Raw genomic sequence first — 25,334 nt, forward strand, 5'->3', positions numbered from 1 at the left:
AGTTTTAGCTAAATCGTGTTAGCCACTAATGCTAATCGCAAGTTAGCTGGCTAGCTAATAAAAGTACTGAGTCAGATCAAACGTAGATAGCTGATACAGCCTGATACCAATGCTGGTGTAAGCCTGTTACGAATCCCTTTTGGCCCGACAGTCTAGGGGGGATGGTAGTGAGACCCGTAACATAACTCATGTAAATTATAATTGTGACAAAGTACGTGTGAACGAAATAACCACGACAACCGAAATAATACCGTCAAACTCAGGGTTTATTTATAAACACACGGTAATGGGGGGGGGGGGGGGGGGAGCAGGAAAAAGGGCTGAGCTGGACCCAAGGAAAGAAACAAATATGCAAAAACACCCCTAAGCTAGACTAGCCTATTTCAACAACAGCTAACTAACTAACCAAAATACAGTGGGTGGTCCGCCCAGTTCTAACTAGTGTATTTAACAAAAGTTCACCTACGGGTAGTGTATGCCCATGGGCGACTTGTCTTGGTTTCCCCCTTTTCCCACCAGCAAACACCATAAGCAAAAACAATACTCACAGGAGATGACAAAGTGATTTGGAGGTGCTCAAACAAAAGAAGAGGTTAATTATTACACAAAGAGAGAGATCTACATACATGGCATTTACAAAGAGATTGTGCTACTGAAATCTATCAAGAACAGCTATCTACTAACATGGCATTACAAAGATTGAGCTCTCTTGAACAAACAAATGATGGGGTTTTTAAACCATGGGGAAGGAACTGTGATAGGGTAGGAAACAGGAGGAGGTGTGTCTTCTGATTGATGGGTTGATTGTTGACTGATTGGGGAGTAATGATTTTCACCTGTGAGGGGAGAAGGAGAGAAAAGAAACACACACAGGATACACACAGACACAGGATACACACAGACACAGGATACACACAGACACAGGATACACACAGACACAGGATACCTGTATCCGTAACAAAGCCTAAATCAGCATGTTGTTTGTGCAACAGTATCTTCTAATTTAAAGAGGAATAGTCGAAGCATGAATATGTTGGCTACATGAAGAAACATTTTAATGTCGCCAAAGTATATAGGGTCCCCGAGGAAACACTGACCATCACTTTGGTTCCTATCCTGTCACAATAACTCTGGGATTTTCATTCGCTGTCATGTCAAACACTGTATTCAAAGTGCCCACTATTGTTTATATTCTAACTATAGAATTATAATAAACATTATATTTCCATGATTCCAACAGTTCATCCAAGTGTTTTTATCTAAATCGCAAGTAAAAAAATAAGGCATTGTTTTTTTGTTGCAAATATAGTGCAGCCCTACGTGGCAGTGTGTGGAAATTATCTCAAATGAGTGCAGGAAATTGATAAATTGATGGAAATATAGGAAATAATTTTTAGTTGAAGTTGAATTGAACAATATAAAACATTCAGAATGGAGAAAGACCCATTGACATCATTTAGAATATATGTGTTTCCACCCAAGGATCACTCACTACTCATAAAGCACCCAAGGATCACTCACTACTCATAAAGCACCCTAGGATCACTCACTACTCATAAAGCACCCTAGGATCACTCACTACTCATAAAGCACCCTGGGATCACTCACTACTCATAAAGCACCCTAGGATCACTCACTACTCATAAAGCACCCAAGGATCACTCACTACTCATAAAGCACCCTGGGATCACTCACTACTCATAAAGCACCCTAGGATCACTCACTACTCATAAAGCACCCTAGGATCACTCACTACTCATAAAGCACCCTAGGATCACTCACTACCCATAAAGCACCCTGGGATCACTCACTACTCATAAAGCACCCTAGGATCACTCACTACTCATAAAGCACCCTAGAATCACTCACTACTCATAAAGCACCCTAGGATCACTCACTACTCATAAAGCACCCTGGGATCACTCACTACTCATAAAGCACCCTAGGATCACTCACTATTCATAAAGCACCCTAGGATCACTCACTACTCATAAAACACCCTGGGATCACTCACTATTCATAAAGCACCCTAGGATCACTCACTACTCATAAAGCACCCTGGGATCACTCACTACTCATAAAGCACCCTAGGATCACTCACTACTCATAAAGCACCCTAGGATCACTCACTACTCATAAAGCACTCTGGGATCACTCACTACTCACTACCCATAAAGCACCCTGGGATCACTCACTACTCACTACCCATAAAGCACCCTGGGATCACTCACTACTCACTACCCATAAAGCACCCTAGGATCACTCACTACTCACTACCCATAAAGCACCCTAGGATCACTCACTACTCATAAAGCACCCTAGGATCACTCACTACTCATAAAGCACCCTAGGATCACTCACTACTCATAAAGCACCCTAGGATCACTCACTACTCATAAAGCACTCTGGGATCACTCACTACTCACTACCCATAAAGCACCCTGGGATCACTCACTACTCACTACCCATAAAGCACCCTGGGATCACTCACTACTCACTACCCATAAAGCACCCTAGGATCACTCACTACTCACTACCCATAAAACACCCTGGGATCACTCACTATTCATAAAGCACCCTAGGATCACTCACTACTCATAAAGCACCCTGGGATCACTCACTACTCATAAAGCACCCTAGGATCACTCACTACTCATAAAGCACCCTAGGATCACTCACTACTCATAAAGCACTCTGGGATCACTCACTACTCACTACTCATAAAGCACCCTGGGATCACTCACTACTCATAAAGCACCCTAGGATCACTCACTACTCATAAAGCACCCTAGGATCACTCACTACTCATAAAGCACCCTAGGATCACTCACTACTCATAAAGCACCCTAGGATCACTCACTACTCATAAAGCACCCTAGGATCACTCACTACTCATAAAGCACTCTGGGATCACTCACTACTCACTACCCATAAAGCACCCTGGGATCACTCACTACTCACTACCCATAAAGCACCCTGGGATCACTCACTACTCACTACCCATAAAGCACCCTGGGATCACTCACTACTCACTACTCATAATGCACCCTAGGATCACTCACTACTCATAAAGCACCCTAGGATCACTCACTACTCATAAAGCACCCTAGGATCACTCACTACTCATAAAGCACCCTAGGATCACTCACTACTCATGAAGGAAATGTAGAGCTTTTATTATTCAAAAAACATGAAATACCATCAAATATTTTGGCCCTATCGCCCAGCCCTAATCCCTTCTAGAAGTCAGGGTATGAGTTGAGAAACCTGCCTATTTTCCTCGAAAAGTACGTAATGTCATGATTTCAAAGCTAAACAATATTATTCATGTCATTCATGCTAATTTGGGGTTTTACCCCTGTTGACTCCTGTTGACTCCTTGAAGGAGTGTGCTCTTTGTGGAATTATACCCAGAATGCACCACGTGGCCCATTGACAACGGACCGGCAACACAATGGGCGTTAATAATAATTGAATGGAGTGTCCCATCTCCTCATTTCTTAAAGTATTTCTCAACACATTTGCTGTGCTGTGAGAGAGCCATGTGGATGGAACCCACATCATCAGCAGCACCACCCTAGGAGAGCAGAGTCTCTCTCTCTCTCTCTCTCTCTCTCTCTCTCTCTCTCTCTCTCTCTCTCTCTCTCTCTCTCGTCAGTCCCAGAGCAGAGGTTGTGGATAATGGCAGCCAGATGCTTTCCCCAGTAAACCTCCCCACCCCTCCTCTCCCCTTCCCACCCCTCCTCTCCCCTCCCTACCCTCCTCTCCCCTCCCCACCCTGCACTTCTTCTCCCCCTCCTCTCCTCTCCCCCTCCCCTCCCCACCCCTCCTCTCCCCCTCCCCACCCCTCCTCTCCCCTCCCTACCCTCCTCTCCCCTCCCCACCCTGCACTACCTCTCCCCCTCCTCTCCCTCTCCCCTCCCTACCCTCCTCTCCCTCTCCCCTCCCCACCCTCCACTTCCCCACCCCTCCTCTCCTCTCCCCTCCCCACCCTCCCCACCCCTCCTCTCCCCTCCCCACCCTCCCCACCCCTCCTCTCCCCTCCCCACCCTCCCCTCCTCTCCCCTCCCCACCCTCCCCACCCCTCCTCTCCCCTCCCCACCCTCCCCTCCTCTCCCCACCCCTCCTCTGGATTGTACAATCTAGGTGTGCAAAGCTCTTAGAGACTTACCCAGAACGACTCACACCGCTCTTAGAGACTTACCCAGAACGACTCACACAGCTCTTAGAGACTTACCCAGAACGACTCACACAGCTCTTAGAGACTTACCCAGAAAGACTCACACCGCTCTTAGAGACTTACCCAGAATGACTCACACCGCTCTTAGAGACTTACCCAGAAAGACTCACACCGCTCGTAGAGACTTACCCAGAAAGACTCACACAGCTCTTAGAGACTTACCCAGAACGACTCACACAGCTCTTAGAGACTTACTCAGAAAGACTCACAGCTCTTAGAGACTTACCCAGAACGACTCACACAGCTCTTAGAGACTTACCCAGAAAGACTCACACAGCTCTTAGAGACTTACCCAGAACGACTCACACCACTCTTAGAGACTTACCCAGAACGACTCACACCGCTCTTAGAGACTTACCCAGAACGACTCACACCGCTCTTAGAGACTTACCCAGAACGACTCACACCGCTCTTAGAGACTTACCCAGAACGACTCACACCGCTCTTAGAGACTTACCCAGAACGACTCACACCGCTCTTAGAGACTTACCCAGAAAGACTCACACAGCTCTTAGAGACTTACCCAGAACGACTCACACCGCTCTTAGAGACTTACCCAGAACGACTCACACCGCTCTTAGAGACTTACCCAGAAAGACTCACACCGCTCTTAGAGACTTACCCAGAAAGACTCACACAGCTCTTAGAGACTTACCCAGAACGACTCACACAGCTCTTAGAGACTTACCCAGAAAGACTCACACCGCTCTTAGAGACTTACCCAGAAAGACCCACAGCTCTTAGAGACTTACCCAGAAATACTCACACAGCTCTTAGAGACTTACCCAGAAAGACTCACACAGCTCTTAGAGACTTACCCAGAAAGACTCACACAGCTCTTAGAGACTTACCCAGAAAGACTCACACAGCTCTTAGAGACTTACCCAGAAAGACTCACACAGCTCTTAGAGACTTACCCAGAAAGACTCACACCGCTCTTAGAGACTTACCCAGAAATACACTTTGTCATTATGGGGTATTGTGTGTAGATGGGTGAGAGAATTTTTAACATTTAATACATTTTGAATTCAGGATGTAACGCATCAAAATGCGGAATAAGTCAAGGGGTATGAGTACCTTCTGAGGGCTCTGTAAATAGTTGTTTATTTTAATTTGCTAAACCATTAAATTGCACTTTAGCTGACCTCAGTGGAATTTAAGCAGCATTTTGTCACAAGTGAACATTTGTACATAGTGTTTAACATTAGAATGGCATTACAGCGCAGGAGGCTGCCGAGTGGAGAAGGGCTCAATAATGAATGGGAGCAGAGCAAATGGAATGGAAACCATGTGTTTGATGTAATTGATACCATTCCACTGATTCCGATCCAGTCATTAACACGAGACGGTTCTCCCCAATTAAGGTGCCACCAACCTCCTGTGCATTGCAGTGATGGCACAAAGCCAACACATCACCCTGATAGTGGAATGCTTCACAGAGAGGACTTGAACAGCTGTGATTTAAACTGAGAATGTTTTCTGAAGGTTATGTCCAATCATTACTCTTTCATTTGAACCATGTCTCCCTCCCTCTCTCTCTGTCTCTCTCTCTCTCTCTCTCTCGGTCTCTCTCTCTCTCTCTCGGTCTCTCTCTCTCGGTCTCTCGGTTTCTGTCTCTCTTTCTATCTCGGGTTCTGTCTCTCCCTCTATCTATCTCTCTCTCAGTGGCTCTGGGGCGTAACCAGGCCTTGAAGAGAGAGAAGCCCAAATGGAAGAGTGACTATCCCATGACGGACGGCCAGCTGCGCAGTAAGCGGGATGAGTTCTGGGACACGGCGCCCGCCTTCGAGGGACGCAAGGAGATCTGGGACGCGCTCAAGGCCGCCGCCCAAGCCTTTGAGAGCAACGACCATGAATTGGCCCAGGCCATCATCGACGGGGCCAGCATAACACTGCCACACGGTACGACACACACCACACACACATCTGCTCCTCTATCATCTCTATGTCTCTATCTATCTTTTCTGTATGTCTGTTAGCCTGTAACATAACACTGCCACACGGTACGACACACACCACACACACACATCTGCTCCTCTATCATCTCTATGTCTCTGTCTATCTTTTCTGTATGTCTGTTAGCCTGTAACATAACACTGCCATGAAGTGGCCCGGGCGGTGCCGCCGTAATGCTACCATACAATACATAACACACTCCATAGACCCCTGACCTCTATAAGCTCTATCTGTCCCCTCTCTGTCATAGTGTAACACTGACACACGATAAGACACACAGACATCTCTCTCTTCAGTGTGGCTCTCTATCAACGTCACATCTAGACCTTTATCTCTATGTCATCTCTTCATCTACTTCCTCTCTCTTGTGTTATGTCCTCTTTTCTTTTCCATTACCTCCTTTTCTCTTGCCTTCTCTCTCTCTCTCTCTCTCTCTCTCTCTCTCTCTCTCTCTCTCTCTCTCTCTCTCTCTCTCTCTCTCTCTCTCTCTCTCTCTCTCTCTCTCTCTCTCTCTCTCTCTCTCTCTCTCTCTCTCTCTCTCTCTCTCTCTCTCTCTCTCTCTCTCTCTCTCTCTCTCTCTCTCTCTCTCTCTCTCTCTCTCTCTCTCTCTCTCTCTCTCTTTCTCTCTCTCTCTCTCTCCACCTCTCTCTCTCTCTCTCTCTCTCTCTCTCTCTCTGCATGCTGGGAGTGATTGGTGCATGCTGGGAATTGTTTGAGTGAAGGAGTGCGTGTGTTGTGGAGAGTTAGATATTCACAACTTTCTTTCGGTTTGCTATTTCTTGGTGGCATTTTCTTGGTTTTCTTCTGTGCATGATTAAGGTTATTATTTTTACTTTTTTTGTTGTGGTAGAATTAAGTTTTTTGTTTTTCGTATCGAAATTACCCTGATTTTGGCGGGGATGGCAGCCCGAATGGGGATGCCGTCCCTGTCACTTCGGCACGGCTTTAGGTGTGTTACTGAAGCTACTGTCACGGTGGAGGAGTTTCTGGTCGCCGTAGGAGAGAAGGTAGGCTATGAGAATATTGCTTATGCATCCCGGATGAATAAAGCTGTGGTGGTATTTCTTAAAGAAGAATGTCTGGTTGATCGGATGGTTGAGCATGGTGTAATTCTTAAAGGAATGTTTTTTCAAGTTACGCCGCTTTTTTCTCCGTCAACAAGGGTAACGATTTCAAATGTACCACCGTTTATTCCAAATGAGCTGTTGGAGCGCGAGTTATTGCGCTTTGGGAAGTTCGCCAGTTCAATTAAGGTTGTTCTGTTGGGTTGCAAACACCCGGCGTTGAAACAGGTAATGTCATTTCGGCGACAGGTGTTTATGTTTTTGGACTCACCGGAGCAGACTTTAGAGTTATCGTTTAAAGTCAAGTATGACAATAGATTGTATATGGCTTATGCTAGTACGGGTAGTCAACGGTGTTTTGAGTGTGGGGATGTTGGTCATAAGCGACATGCTTGCCCGAAAAGGGAGAAGGCCGAGGGAGGGGCGCAGGTGGTCATCGTAACGCCTGGGCCCACTGATGTAGGGAGAGGTGGGCCGACAGCGGCAGAGCAGCCACAAGCACCTGGTGCTGAGGAACAAGTTATCCGTGTTGAGGGCACGGGGTTGCAACTTGTATTAGAGGGAAATGTTATGCTACAGAAAAGTATTGTGGTAGAAGGTAAGGATGTGTCTGAAGAGCCAGTTCCTCAGACTGGTGAGCAAGTGCCCAGTATGAGTGCTGGGGTAAAGGAGGGGGTTCATGTGGAGCTAGGCTCCCAGGTAGTGGAGGATATGCCCATTGTGAGTAACAGGGTACAGGAGGGGATTCATGTGGAGCTAGGCTCCCAGGTAGTGGAGGAGATGCCCACTACGAGTAATGAGGTTCAGGAGGGTTTTCATGTGGAGCTAAGCTCCAAGGTAGTAGAGGAGATGCCCACTACGAGTGCTGGGGTTCATGTAGAGCTAGGCTCCCAGGTAGTGGAGGAGATGCCCACTACGAGTAATGAGGTACATGAGGGTTTTCATGTGGAGCTAAGCTCCAAGGTAGTAGAGGAGATGCCCACTACTAGTGTTGGGGTTCATGTGGAGCTAGGCTCCCAGTTAGTGGAGAAGATGCCTACTATGAGTAGTGATGTTCAGGTGGGGCTAGTCTCCCAGGTAGTGGAGGAGATGCCTGGTACGAGTGATGAGGTGCAAGTGGGGAGTGTTGAAAGGGATGTGGTAGATGGGAGTCAGTTGTCTGTGGTCTCAGCTGAGGATCAGGAGAATGATATGGATATCTCTTTAGATATGACAGCTGCTGGTGAGGACTCAGTTTATGATCTAGAGGAGGTAAATGAGTTTCTGGATCAGACTTTTGGGAAATCTGTCAAATTGGCAGATTATTTTGATGTTGATAAGTTTGTGAGGTCAGCTGTGATGTTACAGAAGACGGTGGGGTTAGACCAATTGAGTGAGAAGAAACGGTTTCGCTTGAGGAAATTTATTACTGCTGTTGCAGCAGCAAAAGGTGGTGGGAAACGTGTTCAGGTTAAGAGAAGAAAGAAAAATAATGATGATGATCATGCTTCATAGGGTGTCTTTTTTCTCGTTGGTTTCTCTGTGGTTTCTTCTGCTTTTCTTTTCTCTTTTCTATATGGAGGTACTAAGGGTAGGTTCTCTCAATATTAATGGGGGAAGGGACAGGAATAAGAGGGCTTGCGTATTAGAAGTAATAAAACAGAAAAGGCTTAATGTAGTTTTCCTACAGGAGACACATAGTGATGAGGAAAATGAGGTTGACTGGGGTATGTGGTGGGAGGGGCAGCATGTACTCAGTCATGGTACTAATTTCAGTGCTGGGGTGGCAATCTTGTTTTCCTCAGGCTTAGGGGTGACTGTGGTATCTACAACAGAGATTGTCAAGGGTCGGGTTTTATTGGTCAAGGTGGATGTTATGGGGTTTCTGTTTGTTTTTTTGAATGTTTATGCTCCGAATGAGGGTACAGAGCGTATTGCTATATTTGATCAAATAAAGGAAACCTTAAGACAGTGTGACCAAGAGGGGTGTATGGTTTTAGGGGGTGACTGGAACTGTACAGTGGATTTTACTGTTGATCGCACCGCTGAAGAACCTCACCTGCGGTCAGCCACTTGCCTGTCTGGCCTATTAACTGAGTTTGAGCTTTCTGATGTGTGGAGAGTAAGGAATGCAAAAGTTAGGCAGTACACATGGCTAAAAATTAATGAAGGTCGTGTCAGTGCAGCAAGGTTAGACAGGTTGTATGTATCTGATCACTACTGTAGTAGGGTTGGAAAGTGTGCCATTACTCCTGTGGGTTTCTCTGATCATCATATTGTTACTGTTGATATTCACTTGTCCTGTCCACGACGGTCATCGCCTTACTGGTATTTTAATGTTAAATTGTTACATGATGTCATGTTTTGTGACAGGTTTTTGTTGTTTTGGGAAAAATGGAGGGGTATAAAAGGGAATTTTGAGTCCTTGAGACAATGGTGGGAGGTTGGGAAGGCCCAAATACGAGTTTTTTGTCAACAGTATACTGCTCTGTCTCAAACTGAAGTTAAAGAGACTATCAAGGCCCTTGAACAGGACATCAAATCTATTGAATTGAAGCTGCTCACTCAGAACGACCCTGGACTAGTCATGAACCTACAGGACAAGAGACATGAACTGAGGTCGTTTCTGCATGAAAGAGTGAAGGGTGCCTTGATTAGGTCTCGTTTCGCTTCCCTCAAGGATATGGATGCTCCTAGCGCTTTTTTTTTCAACCTAGGACAGTCGAAATTTCAACGCAAACAGATGGTCTGCCTTCGTCTCCCTGATGGGAAGGTGACCACGAATGATATTGAAATGCGTCAACATGCCGTGGATTTTTACTCATCCCTTTATAAGGCGGAGGATTGTGACTCTTTATGTACTGAACAGTTGTTACACGGTCTTCCTCAATTGGGACCTGAGCAGAGAGTCGCATTGGACGCTGATATTACACTGCAAGAGCTGTCCACAGCAGTTATGCAGCTCTCAACAGGCCGAGCCCCTGGCATCGATGGTTTACCATCTGAGTTTTATAAGCACTTTTGGGGGTCTATTGGGGAGGATTTTTATGAAGTGCTGTGTGAATCTTTTCATGAGGGTTCTCTTCCTGTATCCTGTCAACGTGCGGTGCTTTCACTGTTGCCAAAAAAGGGGGATTTGGCTCTCATAAAAAATTGGAGACCTGTTGCCTTGCTGTGCGCAGAATACAAAATTGTTTCTAAATGTCTCTCAAACAGGTTGAAAGAGTATCTGGGATTGTTGATCCACAAGGACCAGTCCTACTGTGTACCTGATCGCTCTATTGTTGACAACTTGTTTCTGATAAGAGATGTTTTAGACATTTGTAAACTGTCGGATGTAAATGTGGGTTTACTTTCGTTGGATCAGGAGAAGGCTTTTGATCGTGTGGACCACCAGTACTTGTTTAAAACAATGAAAGCCTTTGGGTTTGGGGATGTTTTTCTGTCTTGGGTGAATTTACTGTATGCTGGAGCCTCGTGTATGGTGAAGGTTGGTGGTGGTTTGAGTTGCCCCATCCCTGTCGAAAGGGGCATCAGGCAGGGATGCCCAATTTCAGGGCAGTTATATAGTCTGGCGATTGAACCAATGCTTTGTTTTTTAAGAGCGAAGCTTACTGGTTTCTCTGTGCCAGGAGTAATGAAGGGTCCCACGATAGCACTGTCTGCGTATGCAGATGACGTGATCGTTTTTATCACAGGGGGTGAGGATGTTAAGGTTCTCTCAAACACTTTAAAGGTGTATGAGGGGGCCTCCTCAGCTAGAGTAAATTGGGGAAAGAGTGAAGCGCTGTGGGCAGGTCAGCTTCAGATGGGGTCCGCTCCACGGTTACCAGGGGGGCTTCAGTGGGGCAGAGATGGAATGAAGACTTTGGGAGTTTTTCTAGGCTCCGATGTCTTTCAGAAAAAGAACTGGGAGGGTGTAGTGGAGAAAGTGTGTGCCAGACTGTCAAGATGGAAATGGGTGTTGCCCCAGCTGTCCTATAGGGGACGGGTCCTGGTAGCTAATAATCTTGCTGCTTCTACCCTGTGGCACAGACTAATGATTTTACAGCCACCAAAGGGTCTGATACAAGAGCTTCAGAGGACCCTTGTCAATTTCTTCTGGTCTGGACAACACTGGATCAAAGCTGCAGCCCTGTATCTGCCACTGCACGAGGGTGGGCAAGGCCTGGTGGACATTTCCTCTAGGATCACGGCTTTCCCGCTCCAAGCAGCCCAGAGATTGTTGTACAGAGACTGTTCTAGCTGGGTCGAAACAGCCTACATATTGATGAGGAGAGCGGGCTGTTTGGGCTTAGACAAACATCTTTTCCTCTTAAAGCTGGAGGGGGGTGATTTGTCTGGCCTGACTCCATTTTATGAGTCTGTTATGCAGGCTTGGAGAGTCTTTGTCAAGTCCCGTAAGACCGGCACGCTACCAGGGATGTGGCTTTTTGAAGAGCCTCTTTTTCATAATACTGCCATCCAGTCCCGTGTTCTGGGTTCAGCTAGCCTACGTTCATGCCTATTAGGCGTGGGGTGTACCAAGCTGGGTCATCTGATGCGGAGCAGGAGCAGATTGGAGGAGCTGAGAGAAAGAGCGGGGATCCGATCATCTCGCCTACTGAGGAAGGTCGTCGATGAGGTCTGTGACTCCTTGCCAGTGCTTCATCTGCAGTATGTGACTGACATTTCCAATTCTGATCGGTGGAAGGAGGGTCTGGATTATGTGTTCCCTGCACTGATTGTTAGTGCTGCGGTGGGGGCATTTGAGGAGGATGCGGGGATGCTGCTTTCCTTCGATACCCCGGAGCTGGGGGAGTTCAACGAGGTGGGAAAGAAGGCTATGTACAGAACATGTGTGAAGGTGTCCCATGCCTCTTCCCTGGAAGGGGTAAAATCGACGAGGTGGGCGGATGTGCTTGGTCCAGGTGCTTCTCCAAAAGGCTGTTGGCGATCATTATATAAACTGCCTATTGATAAGAGGACAGCTGACCTCCAATGGAGGATAATACATGGAGCTATAGCCACCAACATGCATCTGGTACACCTGGACCCTACTGTTGGGGAGGGGTGTCCATTCTGTGCTGAAGATGAATCTCTGGCACATCTGTTTTTACTGTGTCCCAGGTTGGTTGGGATGATTGATCTGATCACTGATTGGTTCTCAACGTTGGGAGAGGTTTTCTCTTCCCAACTGTATATACTTGGGCCAAAGTACAGGTTCAGTCAAAAGGGTGTAGTTGTGTTGCTTAATTTTGTGTTAGGGGCAGCAAAATTAGCGATATGGAAGACCCGAAAGAACAGCATTCGGGGACAGGGGTCTGTGGATGTGGTGGGAATGCTGGAGGGAATGTTGGCAGCGAGACTAAGGGTTGAGTTTGCCTATTATAAACTTGTCAACAATATTGATCTGTTTTTGAGTATATGGGGTATTCAGAGGCTGTTGTGTTTTGTTACTGTGGAGGAGGAATTGGAGTTGTGTTTTTAATTGATGTGTAACTGTGGTTTTGTATGAGTATTTATTGTGTGGTGGGCCCCCAGACCCAATAAAGAGTATTTAAAACTCAAACTCTCTCTCTCTCTCTCTCTCTCTCTCTCTCTCTCTCTCTCCACCTCTCTCTCTCTCTCTCTCTCTCTCTCTCTCTCTCTCTCCTTCTTTTTGGTTAAAGTAGAAGAGTAGTAATGAGTTGTATTTACTATGCTTCCTTTCACCAATCAGAGGTCTTTATATTGGGAGGGAGTCATTTTGTCCACCAGCAATGGTGGCCATTTTTGGAAAGAGAGAGAAGTGCAGCGAGATCTTTGGTGACCACAGAACCTGGGTTGAACATCTCATCCTAAGGGATCTACAGGGCAGGGTCCCTGTTACTATCCTGGGCAGGGTCCCTGTTACTATCCTGGGCAGGGTCCCTGTTACTATCCTGGGCAGGGGCCCTGTTACTATCCTGGGCAGGGTCCCTGTTACTATCCTGGGCAGGGTTCCTGTTACTATCCTGGGCAGGATCCCTGTTACTATCCTGGGCAGGGTCCCTGTTACTATCCTGGGCAGGGTTCCTGTTACTATCCTGGGCAGGGTCCCTGTTACTATCCTGGGCAGGGTTCCTGTTACTATCCTGGGCAGGGTTCCTGTTACTATCCTGGGCAGGGTCCCTGTTACTATCCTGGGCAGGGGCCCTGTTACTATCCTGGGCAGGGTCCCTGTTACTATCCTGGGCAGGGTCCCTGTTACTATCCTGGGCAGGGTTCCTGTTACTATCCTGGGCAGGGTTCCTGTTACTATCCTGGGCAGGGTTCCTGTTACTATCCTGGGCAGGGTTCCTGTTACTATCCTGGGCAGGGTTCCTGTTACTATCCTGGGCAGGGTCCCTGTTACTATCCTGGGCAGGGTTCCTGTTACTATCCTGGGCAGGGTTCCTGTTACTATCCTGGGCAGGGTTCCTGTTACTATCCTGGGCAGGGTCCCTGTTACTATCCTGGGCAGGGTCCCTGTTACTATCCTGGGCAGGGTCCCTGTTACTATCCTGGGCAGGGTTCCTGTTACTATCCTGGGCAGGGTTCCTGTTACTATCCTGGGCAGGGTCCCTGTTACTATCCTGGGCAGGGTTCCTGTTACTATCCTGGGCAGGGTCCCTGTTACTATCCTGGGCAGGGTTCCTGTTACTATCTTGGGCAGGGTCCCTGTTACTATCCTGGGCAGGGTCCCTGTTACTATCCTGGGCAGGGTTCCTGTTACTATCCTGGGCAGGGTCCCTGTTACTATCCTGGGCAGGGGCCCTGTTACTATCCTGGGCAGGGTTCCTGTTACTATCCTGGGCAGGGTTCCTGTTACTATCCTGGGCAGGGTTCCTGTTACTATCCTGGGCAGGGTCCCTGTTACTATCCTGGGCAGGGTCCCTGTTACTATCCTGGGCAGGGTCCCTGTTACTATCCTGGGCAGGGTTCCTGTTACTATCCTGGGCAGGGTTCCTGTTACTATCCTGGGCAGGGTCCCTGTTACTATCCTGGGAAGGGTCCCTGTTACTATCCTGGGCAGGGTTCCTGTTACTATCCTGGGCAGGGTTCCTGTTACTATCCTGGGCAGGGTCCCTGTTACTATCCTGGGCAGGGTCCCTGTTACTATCCTGGGCAGGGTCCCTGTTACTATCCTGGGCAGGGTTCCTGTTACTATCCTGGGCAGGGTCCCTGTTACTATCCTGGGCAGGGTTCCTGTTACTATCTTGGGCAGGGTCCCTGTTACTATCCTGGGCAGGGTCCCTGTTACTATCCTGGGCAGGGTTCCTGTTACTATCCTGGGCAGGGTCCCTGTTACTATCCTGGGCAGGGGCCCTGTTACTATCCTGGGCAGGGTCCCTGTTACTATCCTGGGCAGGGTTCCTGTTACTATCCTGGGCAGGGTCTCTGTTACTATCCTGGGCAGGGTTCCTGTTACTATCCTGGGCAGGGTCACTGTTACTATCCTGGGCAGGGTTCCTGTTACTATCCTGGGCAGGGGCATTGGATTCTCCTTAGAGTAGACCAGAGGAAGGCGATCTCTCGACCGGACCAACCCTGTTTATCTTCACAGGCGGTCTCTCGACCGGACCAACCCTGTTTATCTTCACAGGCGGTCTCTCGACCGGACCAACCCTGTTTATCTTCACAGGCGATCTCTCGACCGGACCAACCCTGTTTATCTTCACAGGCGATCTCTCGACCGGACCAACCCTGTTTATCTTCACAGGCGGTCTCTCGACCGGATCAACCCTGTTCTTCTTCACAGACAGCGTACCTAACTAATGACAGGAGCACAGATCTCCGGCTGTTTGTTTGGAATAATGTTGGTGAATGTATACCCTTTCTAGATGGACTTTACTGCTGAGAGGCATAAAATGAAGAATGTTTCCTGGTGTATCTGTGGAGTTGCCTTAATGCGCACCACACACACACACACACACACACACACACACACACACACACACACACACACACACACACACACACACACACACACACACACACACACACACACACACACACACACACACTCACACACATACACACACACACAGACAAAAACACACACACACACACAGACAAAAACACACACAGACAAAAACACACACACACACAGACAAAATCACACACACACACACACACACACACACACACACACACACACACACACACACACACACACACACACACACACACACACACACACACCTCTTCATAAAGTTGACATATCACCAGTAATGCAATATGGTTAACGCACAGTTTTCCTGTTTCACAGTTGTACAGCAGCTTTTAGATAGGGTCTGGGAAGCTCTCAGCAAGGTTATCTACGCTACCAGAGTGCTGCCTTATCAGAAAATGGATTTGTATTGTTAATCTCTCCAGAGCCTGTTCTCTCCCACAGTCGCTCCATTGTGCACCGAGACATCTTTATCTCCCCCGCCAATCGGTGGCCTTTTTGGCTCAGACAGGGTGTCACTGGTTTGGTGTAAATCAAAAATTTGTATTTCACTCTTGTCCAGATTAGCTGGGTTGGGTGCTGAGGCCTGCTGTCGGTGTCTCCTGAGAGAGCAGAGGAAAACCCCATCTATTACACAGCATTCACTGGCAGACAGACATTCTCATCGACGGGGCTGTAGCGGAGCAGGCTGAGAGCTTCGAGTTCCTTGGTGTCCACATCACCAACAAACTAACATGGTTAGAGTGTAGGGGTGGTAGGTAGTCTAGTGGTTAGAGTGTAGGGGTGGTAGGTAGTCTAGTGGTTAGAGTGTAGGGGTGGTAGGTAGTCTAGTGGTTAGAGTGTAGGGGTGGTAGGTAGTCTAGTGGTTAGAGTGTAGGGGTGGTCGGTAGACTAGTGGTTAGAGTGTAGGGGTGGTAGGTAGCCTAGTGGTTAGAGTGTAGGGGTGGTCGGTAGCCTAGTGGTTAGAGTGTAGGGGTGGTTGGTAGACTAGTGGTTAGAGTGTAGGGGGTGGTAGGTAGACTAGTGGTTAGAGTGTAGGGGTGGTTGGTAGACTAGTGGTTAGAGTGTAGGGGTGGTTGGTAGCCTAGTGGTTAGAGTGTAGGGGTGGTTGGTAGCCTAGTGGTTAGAGTGTAGGGGTGGTTGGTAGACTAGTGGTTAGAGTGTAGGGGTGGTAGGTAGCCTAGTGGTTAGAGTGTAGGGGTGGTAGGTAGCCTAGTGGTTAGAGTGTAGGGGTGGTTGGTATCCTAGTGGTTAGAGTGTAGGGGTGGTTGGTAGCCTAGTGGTTAGAGTGTAGGGGTGGTAGGTAGCCTAGTGGTTAGAGTGTAGGGGTGGTTGGTAGCCTAGTGGTTAGAGCGTTGGCCCAGTAACAGAAAAGTTGGTAGAACAAATCCCTGAGCTGATAAATAAGAATTTGTTCTTAACTGTAAGGTGTATTGTATTAGCATGTTGCAAATACAATTTGATGATTTGATTTACATGTGAGTAATTTAGCCAGACTTACAGTATTGAGTGCATATATACTGGTCCCCTGTGGGAATTGAACTCACAACCCAGACATTGGCAGGGCCATGCTCTACCAACTGAGCCACAAGAGACCCCGTGTGACTGACTGACTGACAGACAGACAGACAGACAGACAGACAGACAGACAGACAGGAATCTCACAAGCAGGTTTCTTTCTCTTTGTTTGTCTCTCTCTCTCTCTCTCTCTCTCTCTCTACCTCCTCTCTCTCTCCCCCCCTCTCTACCTCCTCTCTCCCCCCCACTCTCTACCTCCTCTCTCCCCCCCTCTCTACCTCCTCTCTCTTTCCCTCTCTGTCTCTCACACACAAAGGAAATGCAAATCACCAGGGTTCAATCAATGTAGAATATCTCCTCCTCTCAGCCCTCTCCTGACATTGTCAGGCCGTCCCGTGTGTTACCATGTACATCCACTCTTCCTTTTGTCTCGTCAACATACTTTCTTATTGCAGTAGCTGTCAACATTTATGACTGCTAGACTAGTCAAAATCAAGTCAAATCAAATTGTATGTTATTGTAAGTGTAGTGAAATGCTTGTGTTCCTAGACAGTGCAGCAATCTCTAACAGGTAATATCTAACAATTTCACAACAAAACCTAATACACACAATCTATTTCATAACTATACTAGGACCTGTTTGGTTATGACAGGGTCAGTTGACACTGTTCCGGGGTCAGTTTTCCCTCCGGTGCATTTATTTTAGATACTCCAGTCCTGGACCCATATCCACACAACTGTCTCTGAGTAGAAGTACTGATCTAGGAACAGTTTAGCCTTTAAATGAATCAGATTGTATGGACAGAGGTATTGACAGATACTAGATCAACACGCCCACTATTAGACGCTTTGTGGATACGGGCCTCGTTCTACAATGAGTTGGCTGGAACTACAAAGTTAAATATGGCCTGACATGATTATGAGTTACACCTGTACAACCCAGCACATCTTCCCCCCTCCAGAACTGCTGTCTGACACGGATGCTGAAATGAGGCCTGGCTATTTAGGGTATGCTCATGAGAGAGAGTGGGGGAGGGAGAGAGAGAGAGAGGTGGGGAGGGAGAGAGAGAGAGAGAGGTGGGGAGGGGGAGAGAGAGAGATGATTGTTTTGAAGGGCAGGCAGGCATGGACACAGGGAGGCAGGGTGACAGATGGACAGGGAGACAGACAGTCAGGGAGACAGGCAGGCAGGGTGACAGACGGACAGGCAGGGTGACAGACAGGCAGGGAGACAGACAAGCAGGCAGACAGGGTGACAGGCAGGCAGGGAGACAGACAAGCAGGGAGACAGGCAGGGAGACAGACAGGCAGGCAGGGAGGCAGACAGGCAGTCAGGGTGACAGACAGGCAGGCAGGCTGGGTGACAGACAAGCAGGGAGACAGGCAGGGAGACAGACAGGCAGGCAGGTAGGGTGACAGACAGACAGGCAGGCGGGGTGACAGACCGGCAGGGAGACAGACAGATAAGGAGTCAGACAGGCAGGCAGGTAGGGTGACAGACAGGCAGGGAGAGACAGGCAAGGAGTCAGACAAGCAGGCAGGTAGGGTGACAGACATACAGGCAGGCGGGGTGACAGACAGGCAATGAGTCAGACAGGCAGGGAGGGAGTCAGACAGGCGGTCAGGCAGGGAGACATGCAGGTCAGACAGGCAGGGAGACAGACAGGCAAGGAGTTAGACAGGCAGGGAGGGAGTCAGACAGGCGGTCAGGCAGGGAGACATGCAGGTCAGACAGGCAGGTAGACAGACAGGCAAGGAGTCAGACAGGGAGTCAGACAGGGAGTCGGACAGGCAGGGAGTCGGACAGGCAGTCAGGGAGACAGACAGGCAGGGAGTCGGACAGGCAGGGAGTCGGACAGGGAGTCAGACAGGCTGTCAGGGAGTCAGACAGGCTGGCAGGGAGACTGGGAGGCAGGGAGACTGGGAGGCTGTCAGGGAGTCAGACAGGCTGTCAGGGAGACTGGGAGGCAGGGAGACAGACAGGCTGTCAGGGAGTCAGACAGGCTGTCAGGGAGACTGGGAGGCAGGGAGCCAGACAGGCTGTCAGGGAGTCAGACAGGCTGTCAGGGAGACTGGGAGGCAGGGAGACAGACAGACTGTCAGGGAGTCAGACAGGCTGTCAGGGAGACTGGGAGGCAGGGAGACTTTCACGCTGTCAGGGAGACAGGCGGGCAAACGGGACAGACAGACACACAGAATGACAGATGGACTGACAGACAGCTTGTGACATGTATGTTTCCAGGTGCAAGCTGTGGCTCAGTGTTTTCTGATGACTGCAGTTGGTGTGAACCAAGAGGAGCCCAGGACACTTGAGCTGTCTGCTCTGCTCTGCTGTCATGTTCTCTTACGCCACCTGGAGGAAAGGACGAGCAGAGCACTACGCTTCATCTCAACAGATCTGTGGGGGCTCTGGGGCCAGGCCTGAAGTCTGACTCAGTCGACTTTCAACTTTTAATGTGACAAGTACAATGAAATGCCTTCCTTGCAAACTATAAACCCAACAATGTGGTAATCAATTTCAATGTAGTACTAAACATAACACGGTAGAACAATGACACCTTCCTGGAACGGAGTCACATTCACCATGGTTCACCTGTAACATTTAATATCAAATCATTCCCAGTGTAAATAGTGACTTTTACTGAGTAATTCCGAGTGGTGGTGGAGGCTGTGAGGTGGTCTGGCGCTGAATGTTAGAGTAGAGCGCAGCCCCTGTTTAGGACAGCCTCGTGGAGGACAGCCTCGTGGAGCACAGCCTCGTGGAGGACAGTCTCGTGGAGGACAGCCTCGTGGAGCACAGCCTCGTGGAGAACAGCCTCGTGGAGCACAGCCTCGTGGAGGACAGTCTCGTGGAGGACAGCCTCGTGGAGCACAGCCTCGTGGAGCACAGTCTCGTGGAGGACAGCCTCGTGGAGCACAGTCTCGTGGAGCACAGTCTCGTGGAGCACAGTCTCGTGGAGGACAGCCTCGTGGAGCACAGTCTCGTGGAGCACAGTCTCGTGGAGGACAGCCTCGTGGAGGACAGTCTCGTGGAGGACAGTCTCGTGGAGGACAGCCTCGTGGAGCACAGTCTCGTGGAGCACAGTCTCGTGGAGCACAGCCTCGTGGAGGACAGCCTCGTGGATGACAGCCCCTGTTGATGACAGCCTCGTGAAGGACAGCCTCGTGGGGGACAGCCTCGTGGGGAACAGCCTCGTGGGGGACAGCCTCGTGGAGGACAGCCCCTGTTGAGGACAGCCTCGTGGATGAGTTTCCCGTGGGGGACAGCCTCGTGGAGGGCAGGCTCGTGGAAGACAGCCTCGTGGGGGACAGCCTCTCCTCTTTCATGTGTGCCCCTGTGGCCGGCGGGTGGTGTGTGTGTGTGTGTGTGTGTGTGTGTGTGTGTGTGTGTGTGTGTTTATAGCAGCGATACAAACTGCTAGCTGAAAGGTTAGTACTCTCCCGGGTTCCACTTCTAAGTGTCAGCAGCACAGGTGGATCAAAGACCACCTCGTCGTCTCCGCTAAATATAGGACCCCGCTGAGAGGTCACAACACTGCCCGATTAGAAACAGTCCTCCACTGCATCCCTGTATTCACACAGTAGCAGATTCCTCCTGTTCCCTGTATTCACACAGTATCAGATTCCTCCTGGTCCCTGTATTCACACTGTAGTAGAACCCTCCTGTTCCCTGTATTCACACTGTAGTAGAACCCTCCTGTTCCCTGTATTCACACTGTAGTAGAACCCTCCTGTTCCCTGTATTCACACTGTAGTAGAACCCTCCTGTTCCCTGTATTCACACTGTAGTAGAACCCTCCTGTTCCCTGTATTCACACAGTAGTAGAACCCTCCTGTTCCCTGTATTCACACTGTAGTAGAACCCTCCTGTTCCCTGTATTCACACTGTAGTAGAACCCTCCTGTTCCCTGTATTCACACTGTAGTAGAACCCTCCTGTTCCCTGTATTCGCACTGTAGTAGAACCCTCCTGTTCCCTGTATTCACACTGTAGTAGAACCCTCCTGTTCCCTGTATTCACACTGTAGCAGATTCCTCCTGTTCCCTGTATTCACACTGTAGTAGAACCCTCCTGTTCCCTGTATTCACACAGTATCAGATTCCTCCTGTTCCCTGTATTCACACTGTAGTAGAACCCTCCTGTTCCTTGTATTCACACTGTAGTAGAACCCTCCTGTTCCCTGTATTCACACAGTAGTAGAACCCTCCTGTTCCCTGTATTCACACAGTATCAGATTCCTCCTGTTCCCTGTATTCACACTGTAGTAGAACCCTCCTGTTCCCTGTATTCACACAGTATCAGATTCCTCCTGTTCCCTGTATTCACACTGTAGTAGAACCCTCCTGTTCCCTGTATTCACACTGTAGTAGAACCCTCCTGTTCCCTGTATTCACACTGTAGTAGAACCCTCCTGTTCCCTGTATTCACACTGTAGTAGAACCCTCCTGTTCCCTGTATTCACACTGTAGTAGAACCCTCCTGTTCCCTGTATTCACACTGTAGTAGAACCCTCCTGTTCCCTGTATTCACACAGTAGTAGAACCCTCCTGTTCCCTGTATTCACACTGTAGTAGAACCCTCCTGTTCCCTGTATTCACACTGTAGTAGAACCCTCCTGTTCCCTGTATTCACACTGTAGTAGAACCCTCCTGTTCCCTGTATTCACACTGTAGTAGAACCCTCCTGTTCCCTGTATTCACACAGTAGTAGAACCCTCCTGTTCCCTGTATTCACACTGTAGTAGAACCCTCCTGTTCCCTGTATTCACACAGTAGTAGAACCCTCCTGTTCCCTGTATTCACACAGTATCAGATTCCTCCTGTTCCCTGTATTCACACTGTAGTAGAACCCTCCTGTTCCCTGTATTCACACAGTAGTAGAACCCTCCTGTTCCCTGTATTCACACTGTAGTAGAACCCTCCTGTTCCCTGTATTCACACTGTAGTAGAACCCTCCTGTTCCCTGTATTCACACTGTAGTAGAACCCTCCTGTTCCCTGTATTCACACTGTAGTAGAACCCTCCTGTTCCCTGTATTCACACAGTAGTAGAACCCTCCTGTTCCCTATATTCACACTGTAGTAGAACCCTCCTGTTCCCTGTATTCACACTGTAGTAGAACCCTCCTGTTCCCTGTATTCACACAGTAGTATAACCCTCCTGTTCCCTGTATTCACACTGTAGTAGAACCCTCCTGTTCCCTGTATTCACACAGTAGTAGAACCCTCCTGTTCCCTGTATTCACACTGTAGTAGAACCCTCCTGTTCCCTGTATTCACACTGTAGTAGAACCCTCCTGTTCCCTGTATTCACACTGTAGTAGAACCCTCCTGTTCCCTGTATTCACACTGTAGTAGAACCCTCCTGTTCCCTGTATTCACACAGTAGTAGAACCCTCCTGTTCCCTGTATTCACACTGTAGTAGAACCCTCCTGTTCCCTGTATTCACACTGTAGTAGAACCCTCCTGTTCCCTGTATTCACACTGTAGTAGAACCCTCCTGTTCCCTGTATTCACACTGTAGTAGAACCCTCCTGTTCCCTGTATTCACACAGTAGTAGAACCCTCCTGTTCCCTGTATTCACACAGTAGTAGAACCCTCCTGTTCCCTGTATTCACACTGTAGTAGAACCCTCCTGTTCCCTGTATTCACACTGTAGTAGAACCCTCCTGTTCCCTGTATTCACACTGTAGTAGAACCTTCCTGTTCCCTGTATTCACACAGTAGGCCTATATAGCAGTCCCCCGACTACACTGAGCATTACACTGCAGTAAACTCAACAGCACCAGAAACAGTCCCCTCACTACAGCACCAGAAACAGTCCCCTCACTACAGCACCCGAAACAGTCCCCTCACTACAGCACCAGAAACAGTCCCCTCACAGCACACTGCAATCAATCAATCAAATTTAACTTATTAAGCCATTTTTACATCAGCCGATGTCACAAAGTGCTGTACAGAAACCCAGCCTAACACCCCAAACAGCAAGCAATGCAGATGTAGAAACTCAGTGGCTAAGGAAACTCTCCCTAGAAAGGCAGGAACCTAGGTAGAAACCTAGAGAGGAACCAGGCTCGGAGGGGTGGCCAGTCCTCTTCTGGCTGTGCCGGGTGGACAGAGAAGGCTCTGAGGGGTGGACAGAGAAGGCTCTGAGGGGTGGACAGAGAAGGCTCTGAGGGGTGGACAGAGAAGGCTCTGAGAGGTGGACAGAGAAGGCTCTGAGGGGTGGACAGAGAAGGCTCTGAGAGGTGGGCAGAGAAGGCTCTGAGAGGTGGACAGAGAAGGCTCTGAGAGGTGGACAGAGAAGGCTCTGAGAGGTGGACAGAGAAGGCTCTGAGGGGTGGACAGAGAAGGCTCTGAGAGGTGGACAGAGAAGGCTCTGAGAGGTGGACAGAGAAGGCTCTGAGAGGTGGACAGAGAAGGCTCTGAGAGGTGGACAGAGAAGGCTCTGAGGGGTGGACAGAGAAGGCTCTGAGAGGTGGACAGAGAAGGCTCTGAGAGGTGGACAGAGAAGGCTCTGAGGGGTGGACAGAGAAGGCTCTGAGAGGTGGACAGAGAAGGCTCTGAGAGGTGGACAGAGAAGGCTCTGAGGGGTGGACAGAGAAGGCTCTGAGAGGTGGACAGAGAAGGCTCTGAGGGGTGGACAGAGAAGGCTCTGAGAGGTGGACAGAGAAGGCTCTGAGAGGTGGACAGTCCTCTTCTGGCTGTGCCGGGTCTACAGAGAAGGCTCTGAGAGGTGGACAGAGAAGGCTCTGAGAGGTGGACAGTCCTCTTCTGGCTGTGCCGGGTCTACAGAGAAGGCTCTGAGAGGTGGACAGAGAAGGCTCTGAGAGGTGGACAGTCCTCTTCTGGCTGTGCCGGGTCTACAGAGAAGGCTCTGAGAGGTGGACAGAGAAGGCTCTGAGAGGTGGACAGTCCTCTTCTGGCTGTGCCGGGTCTACAGAGAAGGCTCTGATGCTTTGTAGGTTAGCAGTAAACCCTTGAAATCAGCCCTTGCTTTGACAGGAAGCCAGTGTAGGGAGGCTAGCACTGGAGTAATATGATCAAATGTTTTGGTTCTAGTCAGGATTCTAGCAGCCGTGTTTAGCACTAACTGAAGTTTATTTAGTGCTTTATCCGGGTATCCGGAAAGTAGAGCATTGCAGTAGTCTAACCTAGAAGTGACAAAAGCATGGATTAGCTTTTCTGCGTCATTTTTTTACAAAAAGTTTCAGATTTTTGCAATGTTACGTAGATGGGAAAAAAAGCTGTTCATGAAACAAACTTGATAGGTTTGTCAAAAGAGACATCAGGGTCCAGAGTAACGCCGAGGTCCTTCACAGTTTTATTTAAGACGACTGTACAACCATTAAGATTAATTGTCAGATCCAACAGAAGATCTCTTTGTTTCTTGGGACCTAGAACAAGCATCTCTGTTTTGTCCGAGTTTAAAAGTAGAACATTTGCCACCATCCACTTCCTTATGTCTGAAACACAGTCTTCCAGGGTAGGACATTTTGGGGCTACAACAGGTTTCATTGAAATGTACAACTGTGTGTTGTCTGCATAGCAGTGAAAATTAACATTGTATTTCTGAATGACATCACCAAGAGGTAGAATATATAGTGAAAACAACCAAACGGAACCTTGAGGAACTCCAAAACTTACAATTGATTTGTCAGAGGACAAACCATCCACAGAGACGAACTGATATCTTTCCGACAGATAAGATCTAAACCAGGCCAGAACTTGTCCTCGTAGACCAATTAGGGTTTCTAATTTCTCCACAAGAATGTCATGTTCGATGGTCTCAAAAGCAGCACTAAGGTCTAGGAGCACGAGGACAGACGCAGAGCCTCGGTCTGACACCACTGGAAGGTCATTTACCACCTTCACCAGTACAGTCTCGGTGCATTTCGTGTACATTGTTTGTCTTCAGGATGTTTCTAAAATTCTCGAGAGATACGGGAGATTTGATTTAGGATGATAGTTTTTGTACATTTACCGGGTCAAGGTTTGGCTTGTTGGTATTCACTCACGTCTGTAAGGGCTCACTTCGTATTATGACAGAATAAACATTTCAGTACTGCAGTGAAGGGAGCCTATCACACAGGAACACAGGATACAGACTGAACTGAAAGCACTTGATACCTCTGGTCCTCCCTTCTTCTGTGGTCTGGATCTATACAGACCAATAATATAACAATATAAACTGGGTGGGAAGGAGAAGTGTCCAAGCCTCTGTAACCATAGCATAACTAGTCTATGGAGATCTGGGGTCCAGAGTGCCTCCCTCTAAGGCACTTCATCACAGTGCTAGAGGTGTCACTACAGACCCGGGTTTGATCCCCGGCTGTATCACAACCGGCCGTGATCAGGAGTCCCATAGGGCGGTGCATAATTGGGTTAGGGGAGGGTTTGGCCGGGGGTAGGCCGTCGTTGTGAATAAACATGTGTTCTTAACTGACTTGCCTAGTTAAATAAATACAAATATGGAGACCTTATTGAGTTACAATACTGTAGCAACATGCAGCCATTATACAGGCTGAACACTCCATTACATATTCCACTTGGCTGGGGCTGGTTTTCCTGCTCGTCAACATTTTATAAGCAGCAACAGCAGTGTATCTAAAGTGGATTCATGAAACTCTCTCCTGTCCTGTCA

The 25,334-nt window shown here is 48.6% G+C and overlaps 1 protein-coding gene across 1 annotated transcript in view; it reads left to right on the top strand.

Moving 5' to 3' along the window:
• LOC139417993 (ubiquitin domain-containing protein 2-like) overlaps nucleotides 1-25,334 on the top strand; it is a 64,987-nt gene that overhangs the window by 28,716 nt on the left and 10,937 nt on the right. Inside the window, exon 2 of the mRNA XM_071167047.1 lies at nucleotides 5,906-6,142. Coding sequence (XP_071023148.1) covers nucleotides 5,906-6,142 — 237 coding nt within the window. The remainder of the gene's footprint in view (nucleotides 1-5,905; nucleotides 6,143-25,334) is intronic.

The sequence above is a fragment of the Oncorhynchus clarkii genome, chromosome 10, assembly GCF_045791955.1.
Source record: "Oncorhynchus clarkii lewisi isolate Uvic-CL-2024 chromosome 10, UVic_Ocla_1.0, whole genome shotgun sequence".
Lineage (NCBI taxonomy): Eukaryota > Metazoa > Chordata > Actinopteri > Salmoniformes > Salmonidae > Oncorhynchus > Oncorhynchus clarkii.